The sequence below is a fragment of the Ranitomeya variabilis genome, chromosome 2, assembly GCF_051348905.1.
Source record: "Ranitomeya variabilis isolate aRanVar5 chromosome 2, aRanVar5.hap1, whole genome shotgun sequence".
Lineage (NCBI taxonomy): Eukaryota > Metazoa > Chordata > Amphibia > Anura > Dendrobatidae > Ranitomeya > Ranitomeya variabilis.
In genome coordinates, this window is record NC_135233.1 from 237,039,748 (window position 1) to 237,067,017 (window position 27,270).

Here is a 27,270-nt window from a genome sequence, read left to right on the forward strand (position 1 = left end):
ACTCCAGGAATCTCTGCCTGGAAACCACAAACAAGACGCCTTCCATTAGGTCTCAGGGCAGTGGGTCTCTGAGGGACAAACTCCAACCGGACTGATATTTCTATGTCACATAAGGTAATTATATTTATACTAGATGGAGACCCGATGTTATCGCATCAGGAGGGCGGTAATGTCACGATGGGGGCAGGCTTTGCTGCGTTGAGAATCTCTCCCCTCATGTGCTCACCCACCTATCCACTCTGTCTTTCCCCATGTGCTGACTTCTCCCATCTGTGCTCTCTTCTTTGACCTGTCTACCCCATGTGCTATCCCCCTTGTCTGTGTCTCTCCTTCCTGTGTTCTCCCCTTATGTGCTGTCCTATTTGAGCTATCTCCCCCCTGTGCGCTTTCTCTCTCCCCCATCTGCTGTCTTCTCCTCTCATGTCATCTCTTCTTTGATCAGCAGTAGATCGCAGAGGATACATTTTGTGAGGAAAAATATTGCTTAAAAACAGTCAGTGAAATATTTTGCCTGACAAAAGAAATCCTCTGTGATTCCCTGCTGTAATGTCAGTATTGTCTTTAGCTTCCTCCCCTGCCCAGGAGATGTGGTATGCTGCGTACACGGTCAAACACAGACAATTTTTAAAATGAACTTTCGTTCGTGGGAAAACCCCTTTAATGTGACCGTCTTCCTCTGCCTGTAGACACGTCGCACATCTGCTGCCAGGATCAGCCGAATGATTCACTGTGCCTGCGCGGAATTCGCGCAGGCACAGTAAATCAGACCGCCGCCATCTTTGTGCAGACAGATAGCGACGGTCACATTAAAACTTCGCATGCGCTCCACCTGTACAAAGATGGCGGCGGTCAGTGAATCATTAGGCTGATCCCAGTGGCAGCGTGTTCGCGAAGGTATTCCGCTGGTGGTACCACGCAAGATGCTGTGTACGGCGTATACAGTGTGTGTGTGTGTGTGTGTGTGTGTGTGTGTTTGTGTGTGTGTCGCGTACAGTGTATAGTGTGTGTGTGTGTGTGTGTGTGTGTGTGTGTGTATGTGTGTGTGGTGTGTATGTCATATACAGTGTGTGTGTGTGGTGCATACAGTGTATACAGCGTGTGTGTGCGTGTGTGTGTGTTGTGTACTGCGTATACAGCATGTGTGGTGTTTAGAGCAATGGCGTGGACACTGAAAAAAAGACACCAGGTGCAGGCTGAACTTGGAGTAGATCCAATTAAATCATAAATTTGAAGAAAACAGCCGCACTCTAAATTTGGATTTTCAAATGCGTATCAAAAGCAAGCGTTTATTGAAGTCACCACAGTAAAACATAAGGGTGTTGAGGTAACGTTTCGACCCAATAGCGGGTCTTTTTCAAATCTCACTAGAAAAAGCAATAGAGATACACCAAATTAGACATTATAAAGGCAAAAGCTTGCTGTGGAGAGCGATCTGCTGCCTGCAACATCCTTCAGCATGACCGGATTGGCAGTGGGTCAGTAATGGTGTGGGATGGCATTTCTTTGGAGGGCCGTACAGCCCTCCATGTGCTCATCAGAAATAGCCTGACTGCCATTAGGAACCGAGATGAGATCCTCAGACTCCTTGTGAGACCATATGCTGGCCCGGTTGGCCCTGGGTTCCTCCTAATGCAGGACAATGCCAGACCTCATGTGGCTGGAGTGTGTCAGCAGTTTCTGCAAGATGAAGGCATTGAAGCTATGGACTGGTCCGCCCGTTCCCCAGACCTGAATCCGATTGAGCATATCTGGGACATCATGTCTCGCACCATCCACCAACGTCACGTTGCACCACAGACTGTCCAGGAGATGGCGGATGCTTTAGTCCAGGTCTGGGAGGAGATCCCTCAGCAGACCATCCGCCGCCCCATCAGGAGCATGCCTAGGAGTTGTAGAGAGGTCATACAGGCTCATGGAGGCCACACACACAATATTGAGCATCTTTTCCTTGTCTTGAGGCATTTCCACTGAAGTTGGATCAGCCCGTAATTTGATTTTCCACTTTGATTTTGAGTATCATTCCAAATCCAGACCTCCATGGGATATTCATTTTGATTTACATTGATAATTGTTATGTTTTATTGCTCTGAACACATTCCACTATGCAATGAATAAAAATTTGCAACTGGAATATTTCATTCAGAGATATCTAGGAAGTGGTATTTTAGTGTTCCCTTTATTTTTTTTGAGCAGTGTATATATACACCATATTTTTATGTACTCCATGTATGTATGTATATATGTATGTATGTGATATATATATATATATATACACACACACACACACACACCCACCATGCTTGTATGTACTCCATGTGCATATATACACCATATTTGTATGTACTCCATGTATTTATATGGCATGCTTGTATGTACTCCATGTACAGTGCCTTGCAAAAGTATTTGGCCCCCTGGAACTTTTCATCCTTTTCCCACATATCATGCTTCAAACATAAAAATACCAAATGTAAATTTTTGGTGAAGAATCAACAAGTGGAACACAATTGTGAAGTTGAACGAAATTTATTGGTTATTATAAATATTTGTGGAAAATCAAAAACTGAAAAGTGGGGCGTGAGATATTATTCGGCCCCTTTACTTTCAGTGCAGCAAACTCACTCCAGTAGTTCATTGTGGATCTCTGAATGATACAATGTTGTCCTAAATGCCTAATGATGATAAATATAATCCATCTGTGTGTAATCAAGTCTCCGTATAAATGCACCTGCTCTGTGATAGTCTCAGGGTTCTGTTTGAAGCACAGAGAGCATCATGAAGACCAAGGAACACAACAGGCAGGTCCGTGATACTGTTGTGGAGAAGTTTAAAGCCGGATTTGGATACAAAATGATTTCCAAAACTTTAAAAACCCCAAGGAGCACTGTGCAAGCGTTCATATTGGAATGGAAGGAGTATCATACCACTGCAAATCTACCAAGACCTGCCCGTCCCTCTAAACTTTCATCTCAGACAAGGAGAAGACTGATCAGAGATGCAGCCAAGAGCCCCATGATCACTCTGGATGAACTGCAGAGATCTACAGCTGAGGTGGGACAGTCTGTCCATAGGACAACAATCAGTCGTACACTGCACAAATCTGGCCTTTATGGAAAAGTGGCAAGAAGAAAGCCATTTCTCAAAGATATCCATTAAAAAGTGTTGTTTAAAGTTTGCAACGAGCCACCTGGGAGACACACCAAAAATGTGGAAGAAGGTGCTCTGGTCGGATGAAACCAAAATCGAACTTTTTGGCAAAAATGCCAAACGATATGTTTGGCGTAAAGGCAACACAGGTCATCACCCTGAACACATCATCCCCACTGTCAAACATGGTGGTGGCAGCATCATGGTTTGGGCCTGCGTTTCTTCAGCAGGAACAGGGAAGATGGTTAAAATTGATGGGAAGATGGATGGAGCCAAATACAGGACCATTCTTGAAGAAAACCTGTTGGGAGTCTGCAAAAGACCTGAGACTGGGACAGAGATTTGTCTTCCAACAAGACAATGATTCCAAACATAAAGCAAAATCTACAATGGAATGGTTCACAAATAAACGTATCCAGGTGTTAGAATGGCCAAGTCAAAGTCCAGACCTCAATGCAATCGAGAATCTGTGGAAAGAGCTGAAAACTGCTGTTCACAATGATCTCCATCAAACCTCACTGAGCTCGAGCTGTTTGCCAAGGAAGAATGGGCAAGAATTTCAGTCTCTCGATGTAAAAAACTGATAGAGACATACCGCAAGTGACTTGCAGCTGTAATCGCAGCAAAAGGTGGTGCAACAAAGTATTAAGATAAAGGAGCCGAATAATATTGCACGCCCCACTTTTCAGTTTTTGAATTTCCACAAAAATGTAAAATAACCAATAAATTTCGTTCAACTTCACAATTGTGTTCCACTTGTTGTTGATTCTTCACCAAAAATTTACATTTGTTATCTTTTTGTTTGAAGCATGATATGTGGGAAAAGGTTGAAAAGTTCCAGGGGGCCAAATACTTTCGCAAGGCACTGTATATATACACCATATTTGTATGTACTCCATGTATGTATGTATATATATATATATATGCGCCTTGTATGTACTCCATGTATATATATGCCATGCTTGTATGTACTCCATGTACATATGTATATGCCATGCTTGTATGTATTCCATGTATATATATGCCATATTTGTATGTACTCCATGTATATATATATATATATATATTTATATATATGCCATGTTTGTATGTACTCCATGTATGTATATGCCATGCCTGTATGTACTCCATGTATATATATATGCCATATTTGTATGTACTCCATGTATGTATATGCCATGCCTGTATGTACTCGATGTACAGTATATATATATGGCATGCCTGTATGTACTCCATGTATATATATGGCATGTTTGTATGTACTCCATGTGTGTGTATATATATATATATATATATATATATATATATATATATATATATATATATATACATATATACATACCAAACAAAACACCCTCACATAAAGGCCAAATGATAGAAAATATAAACTTTTATTGATCTAAAAAACAGCGTATATAGCATATAAAATAGTAAGGGGTAGTGACCACCAGTGCAGGAGCAATGGTGGGTCACACACAGGAATCAACCTCAATAAACACAAAAGTGAGGCAGCAGAGAGTACTTATTGATGGAACACATATGGCAACAAATATATAGCAGGTATAAAAAATCCATCCGCATAGAGCATAATAGGTACATACATATGGCATATAACGCGATGTCCAAACATAGAGTCAGTCAGCTAAGGTAGCTTGGCAAAAGTACAAACATACTGCATGAGAATAACATAAATATAAATATAGTTACCAGGAGGAAGAACCCGGGGACCCACCACACCCGACGCGCGTCTCGCACCGAAATGCTTCGTCCGGGGACGAAGCATTTCGGTGCGAGACGCGCGTCGGGTGTGGTGGGTCCCCGGGTTCTTCCTCCTGGTAACTATATTTATATTTATGTTATTCTCATGCAGTATGTTTGTACTTTTGCCAAGCTACCTTAGCTGACTGACTCTATGTTTGGACATCGCGTTATATGCCATATGTATGTACCTATTATGCTCTATGCGGATGGATTTTTTATACCTGCTATATATTTGTTGCCATATGTGTTCCATCAATAAGTACTCTCTGCTGCCTCACTTTTGTGTTTATTGAGGTTGATTCCTGTGTGTGACCCACCATTGCTCCTGCACTGGTGGTCACTACCCCTTACTATTTTATATGCTATATACGCTCTTTTTTAGATCAATAAAAGTTTATATTTTCTATCATTTGGCCTTTATGTGAGGGTGTTTTGTTTGGTATGTCATTATGGTTGTACCTTCACGGCCTAATTAGGGATATCTGTTTGGTGTTTTTTATATATATATCTATATATATATATTAGCAAAAATTGGAACAGCACAAATCCTTTACTTATCCTCGGGTGTAAAGCCCCTAGACCACTCGTTCACCGGTTGTCTCTAGTCCATAGATTTCCAAAAAAGCAGGCAGCACTCCATTTTCTTAAAGGTAATATGCAGGAATTATTTAAGCCCACATGTCTCTGCGACGTTTCGGCTCTGAATGAGCCTTTCTCAAAGGCTCATTCAGAGCCGAAACGTCGCAGAGACATGTGGGCTTAAATAAATCCTGCATATTACCTTTAAGAAAATGGAGTGCTGCCTGCTTTTTTAGAAATATAAATATATATATATACACACCATATTTGTATGTACTCCAGTCTTTTACACCAGGATTAGGTAACTTCACATTATGTAGCCATTTATGGATATGGCCATGCAGATCACACAGTGTGGCCCCTTACTGTACTTTGTAGTGAATGGACTCCGCATTGGGGGTGTAGATGTACACCCTGGTGGTGTAGATTGTGGATGCACCCACAGATTTTCACTTGTCGTCACCCTTTATGCCAAGTTCAGACGTTACTGAGAAAGTGACCAGCTACGGCTACTTTCACACATCAGGTTTTTGCCGTCAGGCACAATCCGTCAAATGTTGAAAAAAACGGATCCGTCGCAGATTGTGAAAAACTGATGCGACAGATCTGTTTTTTTCTACGGATCCGACTAGCTGATCCAGCTAATTGGATCCCAAAAAAATTGAAGCATGCTCAGTTATAAAAAAACAGAATCTGGCATTTGACGGATTTGGCACCTTCCGGCGCCCATAGGCTTCCATTCTAGCAAAAAGCCGGATTCGCCGCAGACAAAAACGTTACTGTGCACGTTTTTTCCAGATACCGGAAAACAAATGTTCGCTGGATCTGGCGACAAATGGATGAAACGTATGGCCATCCGGCGCTAATACAAGTCTCTTTCGCCGGATCCGTTTTTTTCAAAATTAGCCAGATTGAGCCTGACGGCAAAAACCTTATGTGTGAAAGCAGCCTAACAAACACTATGGCGGCTTTATCAGCTCGTCACTTTATCTAAAATGGCGGCAGAATAGCCATCACTCTGGCTTTATTACTAACTAGCTGTACTACCCGGCTTCGCCCGGGTTAATGACTGCTGTTAGCAAAATAGAATGTGTTAACAAAAATTTATTCTGCACACAAAAACCACAAAACAAATAGATAGAAATGTAATTATTAAAAGGCAAAAACTAAGCAAATAGAAGCATTTCACAACATATATTAGCTTTGTTATACTGAGAATGTCTTTGTTGCCTATATTAACCAATCAGAGCTCAGGTTAATTAACTGTAGCAAAATAGAAGCTGAGCTGTGATTGGTTGCTATTGGCAGCCTGATAAATCCCCAGCCAACAGGAAGCCCTCCCCCCTGGCAGTATATATTAGCTCACACATACACATAATAGACAGGTCATGTGACTGACAGCTGCCGTATTTCCTATATGGTACATTTGTTGCTCTTGTAGTTTGCTTATTAATCAGATTTTTATTTTTGAAGGACAATACCAGACTTGTGTGTGTTTTAGGGCGAGTTTTATGTGTCAAGTTGTGTGTGTTGAGTTGCGTGTGGCGACATGCATGTAGCGACTTTTGTGAGATGAGTTTTGTGTGGCGACATGCGTGTAGCAACATTTTGTGTGTTGAGTTGCATGTGACAGGTTAGTGTAGCAAGTTGTGTGCAGCAAGATTTGTGCATGGCGAGTTTTGCGCGTGGCGAGTTTTATGTGTGGTGCATTTTGAGTATGTGCAAGTTTTGTGTGAGGCAACTTTTGCATGTGGTGCAACTTTTGTACATGTGGCAATTTTTCTGTGTGTGCAAGTTTTGCATGAGGTGAGTTTTCCATGAGGTGAGTTTTGCACGTGTGGCGAGTTTTGCGTGAGCCTAGTTTTGCATATGGCGAGTTTTGCATGTAGCGAGTTTTGAGTGGTGACTTTTGTGTTTCGACTTTTATGTGGCGAGGTTGGTGTGTGTGTGTGGTGAAATGTGTGCTGAGGGTGGTATATGTGTTCAAGCACGTGGTAGTGTGTGGCGCATTTTGTGTTTGTGTTCATATCCCCGTGTGTGGTGAGTATCCCATGTCGGGGCCCCACCTTAGCAACTGTACGGTATATACTCTTTGTCGCCATCGCTCTCATTCTTTAAGTCCTCATTGTTCACATCTGGCAGCTGTCAATTTTCCTCCAACACTTTTCCCTTCACTTTTTCCCCATTATGTAGATAGGAGCAAAATTGTTTGGTGAATTGGAACGCGCGGGGTTAAAATTTCACCTCACAACATAGCCTATGACGCTCTCGGGGTCCAGACGTGTGACTGTGCAAAATTTTGTGGCTGTAGCTGCGACGGTACAGATGCCAATCCCGGACATACACACATACATACATACACACATTCAGCTTTATATATTAGATATACCTGTATGTAATCTCCTGTATATAGTATATACCTGTGTGTCATCTCACCTATATATAGTATATATCTGTGTGTCATCTCCTGTATATAGTATATACCTGTATGTCATCTCCTCCTATACATAGCATATACCTGTGTCATCTCCTCCTGTATATACTATATACCTGTAGGTAATCTGCTCCTGTATATAGTATATACCTGTGTGTCATCTCCTCCTGTATATAGTATATACCTGTATGTCATCTCCTCCTGTATGTAGTATGTACCTGTATGTCATCTCCTCCTCTATATAGTATATACCTGTGTGTCATCTCTCCTGTATATAGTATATATCTGTGTGTCATCTCCTCCTGTATATAGTATATACCTGTGTGTCATCTCCCCTGTAAATAGTATATACCTGTGTGTCATCTCCTGTATATAGTATATAGCTGTATGCCATCTCCTCCTGTATTAGCCCTCGTTCACACGTTATTTGGTCAGTATTTTTACCTCAGTATTTGTAAGCTAAAATGGCAGCCTGATAAATCCCCAGCCAACAGTAAGCCCACCCCCTGGCAGTATATATTAGCTCACACATACACATAATAGACTGGTCATGTGACTGACAGCTGCCGGATTCCTATATGGTACATTTGTTGCTCTTGTAGTTTGTCTGCTTATTAATCAGATTTTTATTTTTGAAGGATACCAGACTTGTGTGTGTTTTAGGGCGAGTTTCGTGTGTCAAGTTGTGTGTGTTGAGTTGCGTGTGGCGACATGCATGTAGGGACTTTTGTGAGATGAGTTTTGTGTGGCGACATGCGTGTAGCAACTTTTTGTGTGTCGAGTTGCATGTGACAGGTTAGTGTAGCAAGTTGTGTGCAGCAAGTTTTGCGCATGGCGAGTTTTGCGCGTGGCGAGTTTTATGTGTGGTGCCTTTTGAGTATGTGCAAGTTTTGTGTGAGGCAACTTTTGCATGTGTTGCAACTTTTGTGCATGTGGCAATTTTTCTGCGTGTGGCAATTTTTCTGCGTGTGCAAGTTTTGCGTGTGGCGAGTTTTGCACGTGTGGCGAGTTTTGCATGTGGAGAGTTTTGCGCGTGGCGAGTTTTGAGCGGCGACTTTTGTGTTTCTACTTTTATGTGGCGAGGTTGGTGTATGTGTGGTGAAATGTGCACTGAGGGTGGTATATGTGTTCGAGCACGTGGTAGTGTGTGGCGCATTTTGTGTGTGTGTTCATATCCCCGTGGTGGTGTGATTATCCCATGTTGGGGCCCCACCTTAGCAACTGTACAGTATATACTCTTTGGTGCCATCGCTGTCATTCTTTAAGTCCCCCTTGTTCACATCTGGCAGCTGTTAATTTGCCTCCAACACTTTTCCTTTCATTTTTTCCCCATTATGTAGATAGGGGCAAAATTGTTTGGTGACTTGGAAAGCGCGGGGTTAAAATTTCACCTCACAATATAGCTTTGACGCTCTCAGGGTCCAGACGTGTGACTGTGCAAAATTTTGTGCCTGTAGCTGCGACGCCTCCAACACTTTTCCTTTCACTTTTTCCCCATTATGTAGATAGGGGCAAAATTGTTTGGTGAATTGGAAAGCGCGGGGTTAAAATTTCACCTCACAACATAGCCTATGACGCTCTCGGGGTCCAGACGTGTGACTGTGCAAAATTTTGTGGCTGTAGCTGCTACGGTTCAGATGCCAATCCCGGACATACATACATACATACATACATACACACACACACACACATTCAGCTTTATATATTAGACTAGCTGTACTACCCGGCTTCGCCCGGGTTAATGACTGCTGTTAGCAAAATAGAATGTGTTAACAAAAATTTATTCTGCACACAAAAACCACAAAACAAATAGATAGAAATGTAATTATTAAAAGGCAAAAACTAAGCAAATAGAAGCATTTCACAACATATATTAGCTTTGTTATACTGAGAATGTCTTTGTTGCCTATATTAACCAATCAGAGCTCAGGTTAATTAACTGTAGCAAAATAGAAGCTGAGCTGTGATTGGTTGCTATTGGCAGCCTGATAAATCCCCAGCCAACAGGAAGCCCTCCCCCCTGGCAGTATATATTAGCTCACACATACACATAATAGACAGGTCATGTGACTGACAGCTGCCGTATTTCCTATATGGTACATTTGTTGCTCTTGTAGTTTGCTTATTAATCAGATTTTTATTTTTGAAGGACAATACCAGACTTGTGTGTGTTTTAGGGCGAGTTTTATGTGTCAAGTTGTGTGTGTTGAGTTGCGTGTGGCGACATGCATGTAGCGACTTTTGTGAGATGAGTTTTGTGTGGCGACATGCGTGTAGCAACATTTTGTGTGTTGAGTTGCATGTGACAGGTTAGTGTAGCAAGTTGTGTGCAGCAAGATTTGTGCATGGCGAGTTTTGCGCGTGGCGAGTTTTATGTGTGGTGCATTTTGAGTATGTGCAAGTTTTGTGTGAGGCAACTTTTGCATGTGGTGCAACTTTTGTACATGTGGCAATTTTTCTGTGTGTGCAAGTTTTGCATGAGGTGAGTTTTCCATGAGGTGAGTTTTGCACGTGTGGCGAGTTTTGCGTGAGCCTAGTTTTGCATATGGCGAGTTTTGCATGTAGCGAGTTTTGAGTGGTGACTTTTGTGTTTCGACTTTTATGTGGCGAGGTTGGTGTGTGTGTGTGGTGAAATGTGTGCTGAGGGTGGTATATGTGTTCAAGCACGTGGTAGTGTGTGGCGCATTTTGTGTTTGTGTTCATATCCCCGTGTGTGGTGAGTATCCCATGTCGGGGCCCCACCTTAGCAACTGTACGGTATATACTCTTTGTCGCCATCGCTCTCATTCTTTAAGTCCTCATTGTTCACATCTGGCAGCTGTCAATTTTCCTCCAACACTTTTCCCTTCACTTTTTCCCCATTATGTAGATAGGAGCAAAATTGTTTGGTGAATTGGAACGCGCGGGGTTAAAATTTCACCTCACAACATAGCCTATGACGCTCTCGGGGTCCAGACGTGTGACTGTGCAAAATTTTGTGGCTGTAGCTGCGACGGTACAGATGCCAATCCCGGACATACACACATACATACATACACACATTCAGCTTTATATATTAGATATACCTGTATGTAATCTCCTGTATATAGTATATACCTGTGTGTCATCTCACCTATATATAGTATATATCTGTGTGTCATCTCCTGTATATAGTATATACCTGTATGTCATCTCCTCCTATACATAGCATATACCTGTGTCATCTCCTCCTGTATATACTATATACCTGTAGGTAATCTGCTCCTGTATATAGTATATACCTGTGTGTCATCTCCTCCTGTATATAGTATATACCTGTATGTCATCTCCTCCTGTATGTAGTATGTACCTGTATGTCATCTCCTCCTCTATATAGTATATACCTGTGTGTCATCTCTCCTGTATATAGTATATATCTGTGTGTCATCTCCTCCTGTATATAGTATATACCTGTGTGTCATCTCCCCTGTAAATAGTATATACCTGTGTGTCATCTCCTGTATATAGTATATAGCTGTATGCCATCTCCTCCTGTATTAGCCCTCGTTCACACGTTATTTGGTCAGTATTTTTACCTCAGTATTTGTAAGCTAAAATGGCAGCCTGATAAATCCCCAGCCAACAGTAAGCCCACCCCCTGGCAGTATATATTAGCTCACACATACACATAATAGACTGGTCATGTGACTGACAGCTGCCGGATTCCTATATGGTACATTTGTTGCTCTTGTAGTTTGTCTGCTTATTAATCAGATTTTTATTTTTGAAGGATACCAGACTTGTGTGTGTTTTAGGGCGAGTTTCGTGTGTCAAGTTGTGTGTGTTGAGTTGCGTGTGGCGACATGCATGTAGGGACTTTTGTGAGATGAGTTTTGTGTGGCGACATGCGTGTAGCAACTTTTTGTGTGTCGAGTTGCATGTGACAGGTTAGTGTAGCAAGTTTTGCGCATGGCGAGTTTTGCGCGTGGCGAGTTTTATGTGTGGTGCCTTTTGAGTATGTGCAAGTTTTGTGTGAGGCAACTTTTGCATGTGTTGCAACTTTTGTGCATGTGGCAATTTTTCTGCGTGTGGCAATTTTTCTGCGTGTGCAAGTTTTGCGTGTGGCGAGTTTTGCACGTGTGGCGAGTTTTGCATGTGGAGAGTTTTGCGCGTGGCGAGTTTTGAGCGGCGACTTTTGTGTTTCTACTTTTATGTGGCGAGGTTGGTGTATGTGTGGTGAAATGTGCACTGAGGGTGGTATATGTGTTCGAGCACGTGGTAGTGTGTGGCGCATTTTGTGTGTGTGTTCATATCCCCGTGGTGGTGTGATTATCCCATGTTGGGGCCCCACCTTAGCAACTGTACAGTATATACTCTTTGGTGCCATCGCTGTCATTCTTTAAGTCCCCCTTGTTCACATCTGGCAGCTGTTAATTTGCCTCCAACACTTTTCCTTTCATTTTTTCCCCATTATGTAGATAGGGGCAAAATTGTTTGGTGACTTGGAAAGCGCGGGGTTAAAATTTCACCTCACAATATAGCTTTGACGCTCTCAGGGTCCAGACGTGTGACTGTGCAAAATTTTGTGCCTGTAGCTGCGACGCCTCCAACACTTTTCCTTTCACTTTTTCCCCATTATGTAGATAGGGGCAAAATTGTTTGGTGAATTGGAAAGCGCGGGGTTAAAATTTCACCTCACAACATAGCCTATGACGCTCTCGGGGTCCAGACGTGTGACTGTGCAAAATTTTGTGGCTGTAGCTGCTACGGTTCAGATGCCAATCCCGGACATACATACATACATACATACATACACACACACACACATTCAGCTTTATATATTAGATATACCTGTAGGTAATCTGCTCCTGTATATAGTATATACCTGTGTGTCATCTCCTCCTGTATATAGTATATACCTGTATGTCATCTCCTCCTGTATGTAGTATGTACCTGTATGTCATCTCCTCCTCTATATAGTATATACCTGTGTGTCATCTCTCCTGTATATAGTATATATCTGTGTGTCATCTCCTCCTGTATATAGTATATACCTGTGTGTCATCTCCCCTGTAAATAGTATATACCTGTGTGTCATCTCCTGTATATAGTATATAGCTGTATGCCATCTCCTCCTGTATTAGCCCTCGTTCACACGTTATTTGGTCAGTATTTTTACCTCAGTATTTGTAAGCTAAAATGGCAGCCTGATAAATCCCCAGCCAACAGTAAGCCCACCCCCTGGCAGTATATATTAGCTCACACATACACATAATAGACTGGTCATGTGACTGACAGCTGCCGGATTCCTATATGGTACATTTGTTGCTCTTGTAGTTTGTCTGCTTATTAATCAGATTTTTATTTTTGAAGGATACCAGACTTGTGTGTGTTTTAGGGCGAGTTTCGTGTGTCAAGTTGTGTGTGTTGAGTTGCGTGTGGCGACATGCATGTAGGGACTTTTGTGAGATGAGTTTTGTGTGGCGACATGCGTGTAGCAACTTTTTGTGTGTCGAGTTGCATGTGACAGGTTAGTGTAGCAAGTTGTGTGCAGCAAGTTTTGCGCATGGCGAGTTTTGCGCGTGGCGAGTTTTATGTGTGGTGCCTTTTGAGTATGTGCAAGTTTTGTGTGAGGCAACTTTTGCATGTGTTGCAACTTTTGTGCATGTGGCAATTTTTCTGCGTGTGGCAATTTTTCTGCGTGTGCAAGTTTTGCGTGTGGCGAGTTTTGCACGTGTGGCGAGTTTTGCATGTGGAGAGTTTTGCGCGTGGCGAGTTTTGAGCGGCGACTTTTGTGTTTCTACTTTTATGTGGCGAGGTTGGTGTATGTGTGGTGAAATGTGCACTGAGGGTGGTATATGTGTTCGAGCACGTGGTAGTGTGTGGCGCATTTTGTGTGTGTGTTCATATCCCCGTGGTGGTGTGATTATCCCATGTTGGGGCCCCACCTTAGCAACTGTACAGTATATACTCTTTGGTGCCATCGCTGTCATTCTTTAAGTCCCCCTTGTTCACATCTGGCAGCTGTTAATTTGCCTCCAACACTTTTCCTTTCATTTTTTCCCCATTATGTAGATAGGGGCAAAATTGTTTGGTGACTTGGAAAGCGCGGGGTTAAAATTTCACCTCACAATATAGCTTTGACGCTCTCAGGGTCCAGACGTGTGACTGTGCAAAATTTTGTGCCTGTAGCTGCGACGCCTCCAACACTTTTCCTTTCACTTTTTCCCCATTATGTAGATAGGGGCAAAATTGTTTGGTGAATTGGAAAGCGCGGGGTTAAAATTTCACCTCACAACATAGCCTATGACGCTCTCGGGGTCCAGACGTGTGACTGTGCAAAATTTTGTGGCTGTAGCTGCTACGGTTCAGATGCCAATCCCGGACATACATACATACATACATACATACACACACACACACATTCAGCTTTATATATTAGATATACCTGTAGGTAATCTGCTCCTGTATATAGTATATACCTGTGTGTCATCTCCTCCTGTATATAGTATATACCTGTATGTCATCTCCTCCTGTATGTAGTATGTACCTGTATGTCATCTCCTCCTCTATATAGTATATACCTGTGTGTCATCTCTCCTGTATATAGTATATATCTGTGTGTCATCTCCTCCTGTATATAGTATATACCTGTGTGTCATCTCCCCTGTAAATAGTATATACCTGTGTGTCATCTCCTGTATATAGTATATAGCTGTATGCCATCTCCTCCTGTATTAGCCCTCGTTCACACGTTATTTGGTCAGTATTTTTACCTCAGTATTTGTAAGCTAAAATGGCAGCCTGATAAATCCCCAGCCAACAGTAAGCCCACCCCCTGGCAGTATATATTAGCTCACACATACACATAATAGACTGGTCATGTGACTGACAGCTGCCGGATTCCTATATGGTACATTTGTTGCTCTTGTAGTTTGTCTGCTTATTAATCAGATTTTTATTTTTGAAGGATACCAGACTTGTGTGTGTTTTAGGGCGAGTTTCGTGTGTCAAGTTGTGTGTGTTGAGTTGCGTGTGGCGACATGCATGTAGGGACTTTTGTGAGATGAGTTTTGTGTGGCGACATGCGTGTAGCAACTTTTTGTGTGTCGAGTTGCATGTGACAGGTTAGTGTAGCAAGTTGTGTGCAGCAAGTTTTGCGCATGGCGAGTTTTGCGCGTGGCGAGTTTTATGTGTGGTGCCTTTTGAGTATGTGCAAGTTTTGTGTGAGGCAACTTTTGCATGTGTTGCAACTTTTGTGCATGTGGCAATTTTTCTGCGTGTGGCAATTTTTCTGCGTGTGCAAGTTTTGCGTGTGGCGAGTTTTGCACGTGTGGCGAGTTTTGCATGTGGAGAGTTTTGCGCGTGGCGAGTTTTGAGCGGCGACTTTTGTGTTTCTACTTTTATGTGGCGAGGTTGGTGTATGTGTGGTGAAATGTGCACTGAGGGTGGTATATGTGTTCGAGCACGTGGTAGTGTGTGGCGCATTTTGTGTGTGTGTTCATATCCCCGTGGTGGTGTGATTATCCCATGTTGGGGCCCCACCTTAGCAACTGTACAGTATATACTCTTTGGTGCCATCGCTGTCATTCTTTAAGTCCCCCTTGTTCACATCTGGCAGCTGTTAATTTGCCTCCAACACTTTTCCTTTCATTTTTTCCCCATTATGTAGATAGGGGCAAAATTGTTTGGTGACTTGGAAAGCGCGGGGTTAAAATTTCACCTCACAATATAGCTTTGACGCTCTCAGGGTCCAGACGTGTGACTGTGCAAAATTTTGTGCCTGTAGCTGCGACGCCTCCAACACTTTTCCTTTCACTTTTTCCCCATTATGTAGATAGGGGCAAAATTGTTTGGTGAATTGGAAAGCGCGGGGTTAAAATTTCACCTCACAACATAGCCTATGACGCTCTCGGGGTCCAGACGTGTGACTGTGCAAAATTTTGTGGCTGTAGCTGCTACGGTTCAGATGCCAATCCCGGACATACATACATACATACATACATACACACACACACACATTCAGCTTTATATATTAGATATACCTGTAGGTAATCTGCTCCTGTATATAGTATATACCTGTGTGTCATCTCCTCCTGTATATAGTATATACCTGTATGTCATCTCCTCCTGTATGTAGTATGTACCTGTATGTCATCTCCTCCTCTATATAGTATATACCTGTGTGTCATCTCTCCTGTATATAGTATATATCTGTGTGTCATCTCCTCCTGTATATAGTATATACCTGTGTGTCATCTCCCCTGTAAATAGTATATACCTGTGTGTCATCTCCTGTATATAGTATATAGCTGTATGCCATCTCCTCCTGTATTAGCCCTCGTTCACACGTTATTTGGTCAGTATTTTTACCTCAGTATTTGTAAGCTAAAATGGCAGCCTGATAAATCCCCAGCCAACAGTAAGCCCACCCCCTGGCAGTATATATTAGCTCACACATACACATAATAGACTGGTCATGTGACTGACAGCTGCCGGATTCCTATATGGTACATTTGTTGCTCTTGTAGTTTGTCTGCTTATTAATCAGATTTTTATTTTTGAAGGATACCAGACTTGTGTGTGTTTTAGGGCGAGTTTCGTGTGTCAAGTTGTGTGTGTTGAGTTGCGTGTGGCGACATGCATGTAGGGACTTTTGTGAGATGAGTTTTGTGTGGCGACATGCGTGTAGCAACTTTTTGTGTGTCGAGTTGCATGTGACAGGTTAGTGTAGCAAGTTGTGTGCAGCAAGTTTTGCGCATGGCGAGTTTTGCGCGTGGCGAGTTTTATGTGTGGTGCCTTTTGAGTATGTGCAAGTTTTGTGTGAGGCAACTTTTGCATGTGTTGCAACTTTTGTGCATGTGGCAATTTTTCTGCGTGTGGCAATTTTTCTGCGTGTGCAAGTTTTGCGTGTGGCGAGTTTTGCACGTGTGGCGAGTTTTGCATGTGGAGAGTTTTGCGCGTGGCGAGTTTTGAGCGGCGACTTTTGTGTTTCTACTTTTATGTGGCGAGGTTGGTGTATGTGTGGTGAAATGTGCACTGAGGGTGGTATATGTGTTCGAGCACGTGGTAGTGTGTGGCGCATTTTGTGTGTGTGTTCATATCCCCGTGGTGGTGTGATTATCCCATGTTGGGGCCCCACCTTAGCAACTGTACAGTATATACTCTTTGGTGCCATCGCTGTCATTCTTTAAGTCCCCCTTGTTCACATCTGGCAGCTGTTAATTTGCCTCCAACACTTTTCCTTTCATTTTTTCCCCATTATGTAGATAGGGGCAAAATTGTTTGGTGACTTGGAAAGCGCGGGGTTAAAATTTCACCTCACAATATAGCTTTGACGCTCTCAGGGTCCAGACGTGTGACTGTGCAAAATTTTGTGCCTGTAGCTGCGACGCCTCCAACACTTTTCCTTTCACTTTTTCCCCATTATGTAGATAGGGGCAAAATTGTTTGGTGAATTGGAAAGCGCGGGGTTAAAATTTCACCTCACAACATAGCCTATGACGCTCTCGGGGTCCAGACGTGTGACTGTGCAAAATTTTGTGGCTGTAGCTGCTACGGTTCAGATGCCAATCCCGGACATACATACATACATACATACATACATACACACACACACACATTCAGCTTTATATATTAGATATATACCTCATTTGTTTGGGAATGTGATAATCCATGTGGGGATTCTAGATACCATTTTATTACATGTGAAGACACAAGCTGTACAGCGTCTCTGGTGACGCATGAGGTAACACTGGTGCTGACTACTGTCCTCCTGTCTCCATTCCTTTCCCACATCACTGAGGCACTGAGCTGTTACTTCAAACGACCGTTAACGCCAACTTCCCGCGCAGTGGGGGCCATGACCAACCAACCAATCATGGCTGTCCCAAGCAGCCTAGCAACCAATCAAAGAACGCACGCGCTATCTGTAGCGATTGCTAAAGATTGACTGGATGTCTTTTCCTTCGCGCTCTGCAATTTCATCCAATCAGCAGTGGCAGACATGCTCGAGCGCACCTCAAGTGTCTTATAAGCTGCGACCGTGAGCGGGAGACCTGGCAGTTGGCGAGGAGCGACGTGCTGACTGGAAGAGCTCTGAAGTGAAGCGGCGATACCGATCACCCAGCGCGGAACAAGAATCCTGCAGTAGACAGTACGTCCCTCTGCGGAAATAACTATGGTAAGAGAAAGCTTCCAGCCGCTCTCCAATGTGCGGAGCCCGGGCTCAGCTTAGAGGAGGGTAGCGCAGCAGCCATAGCCTAGCTGAGTGCAGGCCTGAAGCCAGCAGTGGATGACGGTGACGCACTATCAGTGGTGGAGGCGTGGCTACATTAGTGACCGCTGAGGGGAAAGTCAACCTCTCATGCTGCCGGTGTGTGATTGGCTGGCCCTATAATCAGTCCTGATAGGCTGGAGGGAGATGAAGAGCAGGGCTGTGTAATGTAAGGGATGTCGCTCATAAGGAAGGTCTATGGACAGGGCCCCCCTGTAATACCCGGCCCCAGTATATACCAGGCTGTAATACCAGGCCCCCCTGTAATACCCGGCCCCAGTATATACCAGGCTGTAATACCAGGCCCCCCTGTAATACCCGGCCCCAGTATATACCAGGCCCCCCTGTAATACCCGGCCCCAGTATATACCAGGCTGTAATACCAGGCCCCCCCCAGTAATACCAGCCCCCCAGTAATATCAGGCCCCCCTGCAATACCCGGCCCCAGTATAATACCAGGCTGTAATACCAGCCCCTGCCCAGCCACCTTCAGCCTGACAAACCAAGGGCAAGGTCATAGATATTAACATGAGCCCCTACAGCCGATTTCTACTTTCTGCAGACACTTGTGTTACTGGTCCCATTTTGGAACTTCTCTGCTTTTCTGTGGGATTTTTTCCACATCTTCGAGCCATAACTTTTTTATTTTTTTGATTGATAGACTTGTATCAAGACTCTTTTTTTTGTGATGTGAGCTGAAGATTTTATCATTAACTTTCAGGAGTTGGAAGTCACTAAAGAGAGCATATATATCTATTTATTTTTTTTCATTTTGGCATTCAATTACGGATAAATATACTGATATTTTATTTTAGTAGTTCGGACAAACCTACCAAATATGATATAAAAATATTTTTAGATTTTGTTTTTAAAATAATTTTTTTTTTTTATCGGACCTCTGACCACTTGAATGTGTTTACAACACATGAAAATACTGTATTATTTTAGGGTATTGTAAAATGACCTATTTTCTTTGAAGCCTAGCAGCATACTGGACTCCATAGGTGTAGAAACATGGCAGACACAGGGACTTAAGTAGACACCCCAGCTGCCCTGAAAACACCACCAATAAAATTGTAGGATGGGCGTCATTTTCAAATGCCACTGTCATGATTGACAGCGAAATATAAGAGGTTAAACTGCATTGATCAGAATTAGCCTCAGCTGTTAGACGCAGGGGCTGTCTCCGCTCCCTCTCCATAAGGGTCACATAATTTTCTAGATTGCACATAAAGATATAAATTCCACAGAAACTCACCCTTCACTACATTCTCTCGTTATTCTTGTAGCGCGAGTGCATTTCAGTCCACGTCGGCCAGGCCGGAGTTCAGATTGGCAATGCATGCTGGGAGTTATACTGCCTGGAACATGGCATTCAGCCTGATGGACAAATGCCCAGCGATAAAACCATTGGTGGAGGAGATGACTCATTCAACACATTCTTCAGTGAGACAGGAGCCGGCAAACATGTGCCCAGGGCGGTCTTCGTGGATCTGGAGCCCACGGTGGTTGGTAAGTAGTTCTTGTTCTATGCAACACCAAGATCTGACTTCATAATCACATAGTTAGGCTGCAGTCACGCGAGCGATTTCCGATTAAAATCGCAGAATGCTGCGTCTTTTTTCTGGTCCGATCGTGATCCGATCAGAGCTAGAAAAAAACCACAGATGAACAAACACACAATTGTAGAACAACATCGGTCCGAATTAATTCCAATTTTTTAATCGGACTGCATTCATCTGATTTCATAGCAAGTGGGAATGAGCCCTAATGGAGGATTTCCACATGAAATTACTAGACAAGGACACATCTCATTCACACTCAGCACCTGAATTTCTACTGTAGATTTTTGCTGCCGATTTCACCCCTTACTTTGGGCAAAGCCTTATGTACATGGACTCGCTCTAACAGTTTCTATGTTAGACTGTAATAACAGCAGAAATATTTCTTGCCCGATTGTCAGCTAGAGTCGTTTCTATAAGTAAAGCAGACGTTATGTTGGGTTACCGATTAGCTAGGAGCGGCTCACTACCTTCAGATCATGTCATGTATCATCTGGAATTAGTGCTTTTAGGGGTTGTTACTTATCACTGATGTGTTCCTGTGTAGATGAGGTGCGCACTGGCACATACCGCCAGCTATTCCACCCTGAACAGCTCATCACCGGAAAGGAAGATGCTGCCAACAATTACGCTCGGGGACATTACACCATTGGGAAAGAGATAGTTGATTTAGTGCTGGATCGTATACGCAAGTTGGTGAGTGCCAATAGCAAGTGAATGTGCTGCTGAATACTTATGTGGTATTATTTGCTTTAGTAATTAAAGGAAAAGTCAATTTATGATTTTGGGCTGCGCTGACGTGAAAATCCCTAGGATAGGTCATCAATATCAGACCAGCTCTGGCAGCTGATGGATGTAAGCGACAGCCACTAGCAGAGACTGCAGATCCTTGCATTAGTTAGTGACATCCTCTCTTATTACACCTTATGCTGACAGTATTAGAAGGGTCTAGTCATTGTTTAGACAACTGTCACACTCTCCAGGCTGAACTCAACGGCATCATAATAGCTATAAAAAGTGACAGCAGCCTCTATGGCCATGGACTGATTTATACATATTGAAGAGATTTACTAATGACAATTGTGTGTAATAGGTCAGCCTTGCCAGAACAATAATTACCTTCTTTCTTGCAGGCTGATCAGTGCACCGGCTTACAAGGTTTCCTCATTTTCCACAGTTTTGGAGGTGGTACAGGTTCAGGATTTGCATCTCTTCTGATGGAGAGACTATCTGTAGATTTTGGCAAGAAGTCCAAGCTTGAGTTTGCCATCTATCCAGCACCACAAGTGTCAACAGCTGTGGTGGAGCCATATAACTCCATACTAACCACGCACACAACGCTGGAGCATTCAGATTGTGCTTTTATGGTGGACAATGAGGCCATTTATGATATTTGTCGCCGAAACTTGGACATTGAGCGTCCAACATACACAAATTTAAACCGTCTCATTGGGCAAATCGTGTCCTCCATCACTGCCTCTCTAAGGTTTGATGGGGCTTTAAATGTTGATCTCACAGAATTTCAGACCAACCTTGTTCCATATCCACGTATCCATTTCCCACTGGTCACGTATGCTCCTGTAATCTCTGCAGAGAAGGCCTACCATGAGCAGCTGTCCGTGGCTGAAATAACCAATGCCTGCTTTGAGCCAGCAAATCAGATGGTAAAGTGTGACCCTCGCCATGGCAAATACATGGCATGCTGCATGTTATACAGGGGTGATGTAGTACCCAAGGATGTCAATGCTGCCATTGCGACCATCAAGACAAAACGCACTATTCAGTTTGTAGACTGGTGCCCAACAGGATTTAAGGTTAGTATTAAATGCCCATGTTACTGCAATAAATAAGACACATGTGACATTTTTCACACTATTAATATCCACAGGAAGCTATGTAGTCTTTGCTCTTCAGTCATCTGCTCCACCAGACAGGACTGCATGTAAAGGTTGATCATGAAAGATGATATCCTGCACAGAACTTATTAAATGAGTTTTTGCCAACTATTTTAGGTGAAGACGTGCCGCCATTATTATTAGTGGGAGTCCAATTTCTGGGACCTCCAGCGATCCTGAGAGTGAAGGTGATCCACACTATTATTCCTACACAGTGACATTTCAGCCAATTGCTGCTCTAATGCCTCTTCAGTCTCCAGATCGTTGTGGGTCTTAGAAAGTTGAACCCCACTGATCAAAAAGTGATGGCATATTCTAGCTAGGTAAAGATCATCAATATAGTAAGCCTGAAAACCGCTGTAACTGAGAGGGAAATTAGTCACTGCCTTATAGCATGTGAAAAAAAAAGTGCAAAGCAGCAGCTATTAGGCTATGTGCACACGTTGCGGATTTACTGCGGATCCGCAGCATTTTTTTCTGTGCAGAAACGCTGCAGATCCGCAAGTGATTTACAGTACAATGTAAATCAATGGGAAAAAAAAATTGCTGTGCTAATGGAGCGGAAAATTCCACGTGGAAAAGCTACAGATTTAAAAGAAGGAGCATGTCACTTTTGTGCGTATCTGCAGCGTTTTTGTACCCATTCCATAATAGAAATCCGCAGGGGTAAAAATGCATGAAATCCACACAAAATGCGCATAAAAAAAGCATCAAATTCCGCACCTTCTTTTCTGCCAAGAGATGCAGAATCCACACAAAAAATTCCAGAGGCAAATCCGCAACGTGTGCACATAGCCTTAGAGACATCGCTCAGGTATTAGTCTGGCCCTCTTGCATATTAAAATCTCAAATCTTTTTAAAAACTAGAAAGTGTAAAAATGAATGAAGAATAGGCCAAACTGCGTCTCCTCACTGTACAGAATCCTGTCAGTCTAGCTTACAGAACCATTGCTTTCTGTCTCCACAGGTCGGAATCAACTACCAGCCCCCCACAGTAGTGCCCGGAGGAGACCTGGCCAAAGTGCAGCGTGCTGTGTGCATGCTGAGCAATACTACAGCCATTGCAGAGGCCTGGGCCCGGCTGGACCACAAATTTGATCTCATGTATGCAAAACGTGCCTTCGTGCACTGGTATGTGGGAGAAGGAATGGAGGAAGGAGAGTTTTCAGAGGCCCGAGAAGATCTGGCAGCGCTGGAAAAGGATTATGAAGAAGTGGGAATTGATTCGGTTGACGGGGAGGCTGAGGAGGGAGAGGAATACTGAGGTGATAGAAGGAACCAGTCATATGTGATAGAACTGGTAGAAGTGTTATTTAGTTACTTGTTCTCTGTAGGTTTCAGTTTACAATTATTGCAATAAAAGTTCTGTTGACTGAATTGAGGATTCCCCTCGTTCTATAAAGAAATGTTTATTTACAGGCAACATACAAAACGCACAGATACTATTCATTGCTGAGATACTTCCTTTTCTTGGCCGTATTGGTATATGGATGCCAGCGCCACTCCACCTCTGCCGTGCCCTCATTCTCCAGGGTGCCCAGCTTTATCATATACACTGAAAAAAGTAACGGCCAGGTATAAGTAAGGATCACTGACACTGGGCCGATTCATCATTGCATTTCTGACAGTTTTTTTTGGGCATGCATACCTTTAATGACTTTGATTTGCAACAAATTAAAATCAAATTATTTGTTCTTTCATCAAGTTGTCGTTTAGTTTTCTTATTCTTACATCAATGTGGCTTTTCCCTGATACTTTAGACAAATTCATTAAATGCAACTTCTAAAAGGTTGCAAAATTTGTTGCAACTGCAATTCCCCTGGAGTGATTCTATCTACACCAGATATTTTGGCACATTATTTTTGCAACAATTTTGCACACGATGCAACTTTTCCCACCTGGTAGTTGCAAAACCAATTATAGACCAAAAAAATAAAAATAATGTTTTCAGTTTGGTGCAAAATTCATGAATCATGTCCGCTATTTTGATGAATTTGGATCAAACAATTTTAGCAGATTCCACTAATGAAAAAAAAAAAGAAAGGAGCTTAACCCCCCCCCCCCCCCCTGCAATTGGTGAATTGTGTCCTGTATGTGCAACTGAGAATGCTGTTGTGGGCCAGAAATCGGATGATCGAGGGGCATCTATGAGATAAAAAAAAAGCAACTGATCACCTTCCAAGTGTTCAGATTTCAGAGCTATATTGATGTCACCACCATTAAAATTAGTGGGATTATGGAATCTGCACTTATTGGAACCTGAAGATGTGGAACCCTGATCACGGACCATTACCTTATTACTGACAATTATCACACTTTATAGGGTGCAGGCATGTTGCTGGTCTATAATGTGGGTGTTGTAAAACTACAACTACAACTTCCAGCATGCCTTCACCATTGGCAAGTTCACAGCTGGAAAACCACATACTCCCTGGTGTATATTACTGCTGTTGATAAATGTACACTATGAATACCTCCTCATTCAAGAGTAGAGAATATATGATTAAACCTAAATCTTTCATTATTACTCACATTTCATCTCAAACCGCGGCCCAACTTCAGACAACTCAATATTGCGATGATCTGTCTTCTTGTAGACGTGGTGCCTGCAGTAAGAAACGGCTGTTATTTAGGTGAACCCTGGCACAGAGGGTACTGACCGACCAGGTCTGTCCCACATAACATACCTAAATGAAATGTAGTCCTCTTGATTTGCAAAAGTTATCACTCGTCTGCTCTCATCCTTGGGCACAGGGAATAAATACTTCATGATATTGGACACCTGGGGGGGGGTGCAGGAAAAGAAAGGTTTAGAAAAGGCAAATGACTGATGCATGTGGTGGTCTAGGAAGCCCATCTTACCCGCTGTCCAAGCCTGGAGGTGAAGTTGTGGAAGACAAGGTGTGGGTAAGCCTCCGACATCGTGCCCAGGTCTGGAATATCGTGCCTCATTACTACATTACAGAGGGTGAAATATGCAGTCGGCCCAAACGGAAGATGGCACACGATCAGCCCATCTAAAGAAAGAAATGAGCAAGCACTAATTACATGTGATTTACTGAGCCCAATACCTCCACATACAGCAGAGCTCTAGTTATTGAAAGGCAACCTCTCATCTGATTCATGCGCATCGGGAATCAGTGGCGGCATTACTGCAGCATCGTATGACTTGTCTGAAAAGCTGCAGAGTTTCAGAGAAAACACTTTAAGGCTAAGTTCACACTGGGCGATTATGCTAGGTTTTTAATGCTAATTTTCAGCTGCATTGTACAGTACCAGCTATGTCTATGAGATTGCAGAAATCTCATGCACATAGCTTGGTATTTTTTGTCATTGGTATTTAGTGCTTTGCTTGTTTTCTTGGACATGACGCATGTCACTTCTATGAATTGAAAAAAAAAAAAAGCATGAAAAAAAAAAAAAAACTGCAAAATCTGGATTTTTGCCGCAGCTTCTTTCCTGCCAAGCACTCAGGTTTTGCTGCAGAAAAAAAAAAACGCTGCAAAAATGCCCAGTGTGAACTTAGCCTAAAAAGATGACCACAGACTGACTAGACTGGCGGATTCTCCCTGCCCCCACAGAATGGTAGAGATCTTTCAGCCATGAGGATCAGGGGCAGGGAGAAGGGACTTTTGTCAGATTAGTCCCCAGAGATGCATGGTCCCTGACCTGCTTTTCATAATGTTTTCGCTGTAACACATACAGCTGCAGTGATGCAACCAGACTGATTCATGTTGCTGGTGATTTGAGCAGCATAAATCAGATGACAGGTTCCCTTTAATTCTGGATGAGTTTATAACACCACTTATGTTTCTGAAAACCACAAAAAAGGGATATTATGATAAACTCTGCTAATAATTATAGAGTGCCAACATATTCTGTAGCACTTAGGCTACTTTCACACTAGCGTCGTACGACGCAATGCGTCGTGCTGATGTACCGACGCATACTGTGAAAAAAAGCACAACGGGGCAGCGGATGCAGTTTTTCAATGCATCCACTGCCCCATTGTGATGTCTGGGGAGGAGGGGGCGGAGTTCCGGCCGCGCTTGCGCGGTCGGAAATGGCGGACACGATGCACAAAAAAAGTTACATGTAACAATTTTTTTGGCCGACGGTCTGCCAAAACACGACGGATGCGACGTGTGGCAATGCGTCGCTAATGCAAGCATATGGAGAAAAAACGCATCCTGCAGGCAACTTTGCAGGATGCGTTTTTTTCTCCAAAACGACGCATTGCGACGTGCGTCATACGACGCTAGTGTGAAAGCACCCTTAGTTAAGTGATCAGTCACCTAAAATCTGCAGGAGAGCCCAGCAGCAGCACCTAGAGGAAACCCTAAGTATTACACTGGTTTTATGTAAAAATAATAAGCTACCTGCATAATGTAGAAGTGTGACAGGTCCTCCACAACACATTATGCTCTAAATAGCTGCTCTGGTCTGGAGAATGACACAATATCCTCAAAATAGAATACATTATGACATAAGCAACATGTCAAATAAGGTCATATGTCTATATTACTTTGGACCTAGGACAGGCTCAGAAGGACACTCCTCTACTGGATTAGATACAGCGAACATGGGGTAGGAATCCAAAATCAGATGCAAACATTTAGGCTATGTGCACACGTAGGTCGGGTCCTCTGCGGGTTCTCCTGCAGCGGATTTGATAAATCTGCAGGGCAAAACCGCTGCGGTTATCCCTGCAGATTTATCGCGGTTTGTTTTGCAGTTTCCTCTGCGGGTTTACTCCTATACTATTGATGCTGCATATGCAGCATCAATAGTAATGTTAAAAATAATTTAAAAAATGGTTTATACTCACCCTCTGACGTCCCGATCTCCTCGGCGCTGCACGCGGCAGTCCGGCTCCAAAGATGCTGTGCGAGAAGGACCTTCGTGACCGCGACGTCATCTCAGGCCCTGCTCGCACAGCAACCCTGCAACCGGACGGCCGCGTGCAGCGCTGAGAGGGGAGTATATCATTTTTTTATTTTATTTCTTTCTTTTTTTTTTAATACAAATATGGTTCCCAGGACCTGGAGGAGAGTCTCCTCTCCTCCACCCCGGGTACCATCCGCACATTATCCGCTTACTTCCCGCATCGTGGGCATAGCCCCATGCGGGAAGTTAGCGGATCAATGCATTCCTATGTGTGCAGAATCGCAGCGATTCTGCACAAAGAAGTGACATGCTGCGGGTTGTAAACCGCTGCGTTTCTGCGCGGTTTTTCCCGCAGCATGTGCACAGCGGATTGCGGTTTCCATAGGGTTTACATGTAAATGTAAACGCAATGGAAACTGCTGCGGACCCGCAGCTGCAGAAACGCTGCGGATCCGCGGTAAAACCCGCAAAGTGTGTACATGGCCTTATTAAACACAAAGGCACATGAAAGATAAAAACGTAGCAAAACAAAGTCGTAAATATAGTGAGAGATGGGTAGAATAACATGGGTCTCTCTACCAAGGAGTAGTAAAGGGGCGGGAGGAGCAATCACAAGAAGCATATTGTAATTGGTTATAAAGTGCTAGTGCCACTATATGTGCAGGGATGCAGAGGAAGTGATAGCCACGTATCTGCCCAAATATAGGGGCCTGTATAATACCGTGTACAGTCCTGAACCATAAATCATCCTACATTCATACACATGATCATGAC

At 43.2% G+C, this 27,270-nt stretch overlaps 2 protein-coding genes across 3 annotated transcripts in view; one reads left to right on the forward strand and one right to left on the reverse strand.

Annotated features, from left to right (window-relative positions):
* On the forward strand, positions 1–23,309 carry LOC143805190 (tubulin alpha chain, testis-specific). Of its 2 annotated transcripts, none has more exons than XM_077284164.1 (6): positions 1–114; positions 17,872–18,059; positions 19,442–19,664; positions 20,262–20,410; positions 20,848–21,528; positions 22,577–23,309. In XM_077284164.1, exons 2-6 carry the CDS (start codon positions 18,057–18,059, stop codon positions 22,871–22,873), a joined length of 1,353 nt encoding a protein of 450 aa, XP_077140279.1. In that variant the 5' UTR covers positions 1–114; positions 17,872–18,056; the 3' UTR covers positions 22,874–23,309. The 2 variants fall into 2 exon arrangements, with proteins under 2 accessions (XP_077140279.1, XP_077140278.1); XM_077284163.1 differs by lacking the exon at positions 1–114 and having other exon boundaries at positions 17,886–18,059; positions 22,577–22,874; positions 23,029–23,309.
* The window catches only part of IMP4 (IMP U3 small nucleolar ribonucleoprotein 4), an 18,097-nt gene continuing 13,829 nt past the window's right edge, over positions 23,003–27,270 (reverse strand). The window contains exons 6-9 of the mRNA XM_077284166.1: positions 24,472–24,626; positions 24,297–24,391; positions 24,142–24,215; positions 23,003–23,164 (exon numbers count right to left, since the gene is read on the reverse strand). Of these exons, the coding sequence (XP_077140281.1) occupies positions 23,052–23,164; positions 24,142–24,215; positions 24,297–24,391; positions 24,472–24,626 (437 nt within the window). The 3' untranslated portion in view covers positions 23,003–23,051. The remainder of the gene's footprint in view (positions 23,165–24,141; positions 24,216–24,296; positions 24,392–24,471; positions 24,627–27,270) is intronic.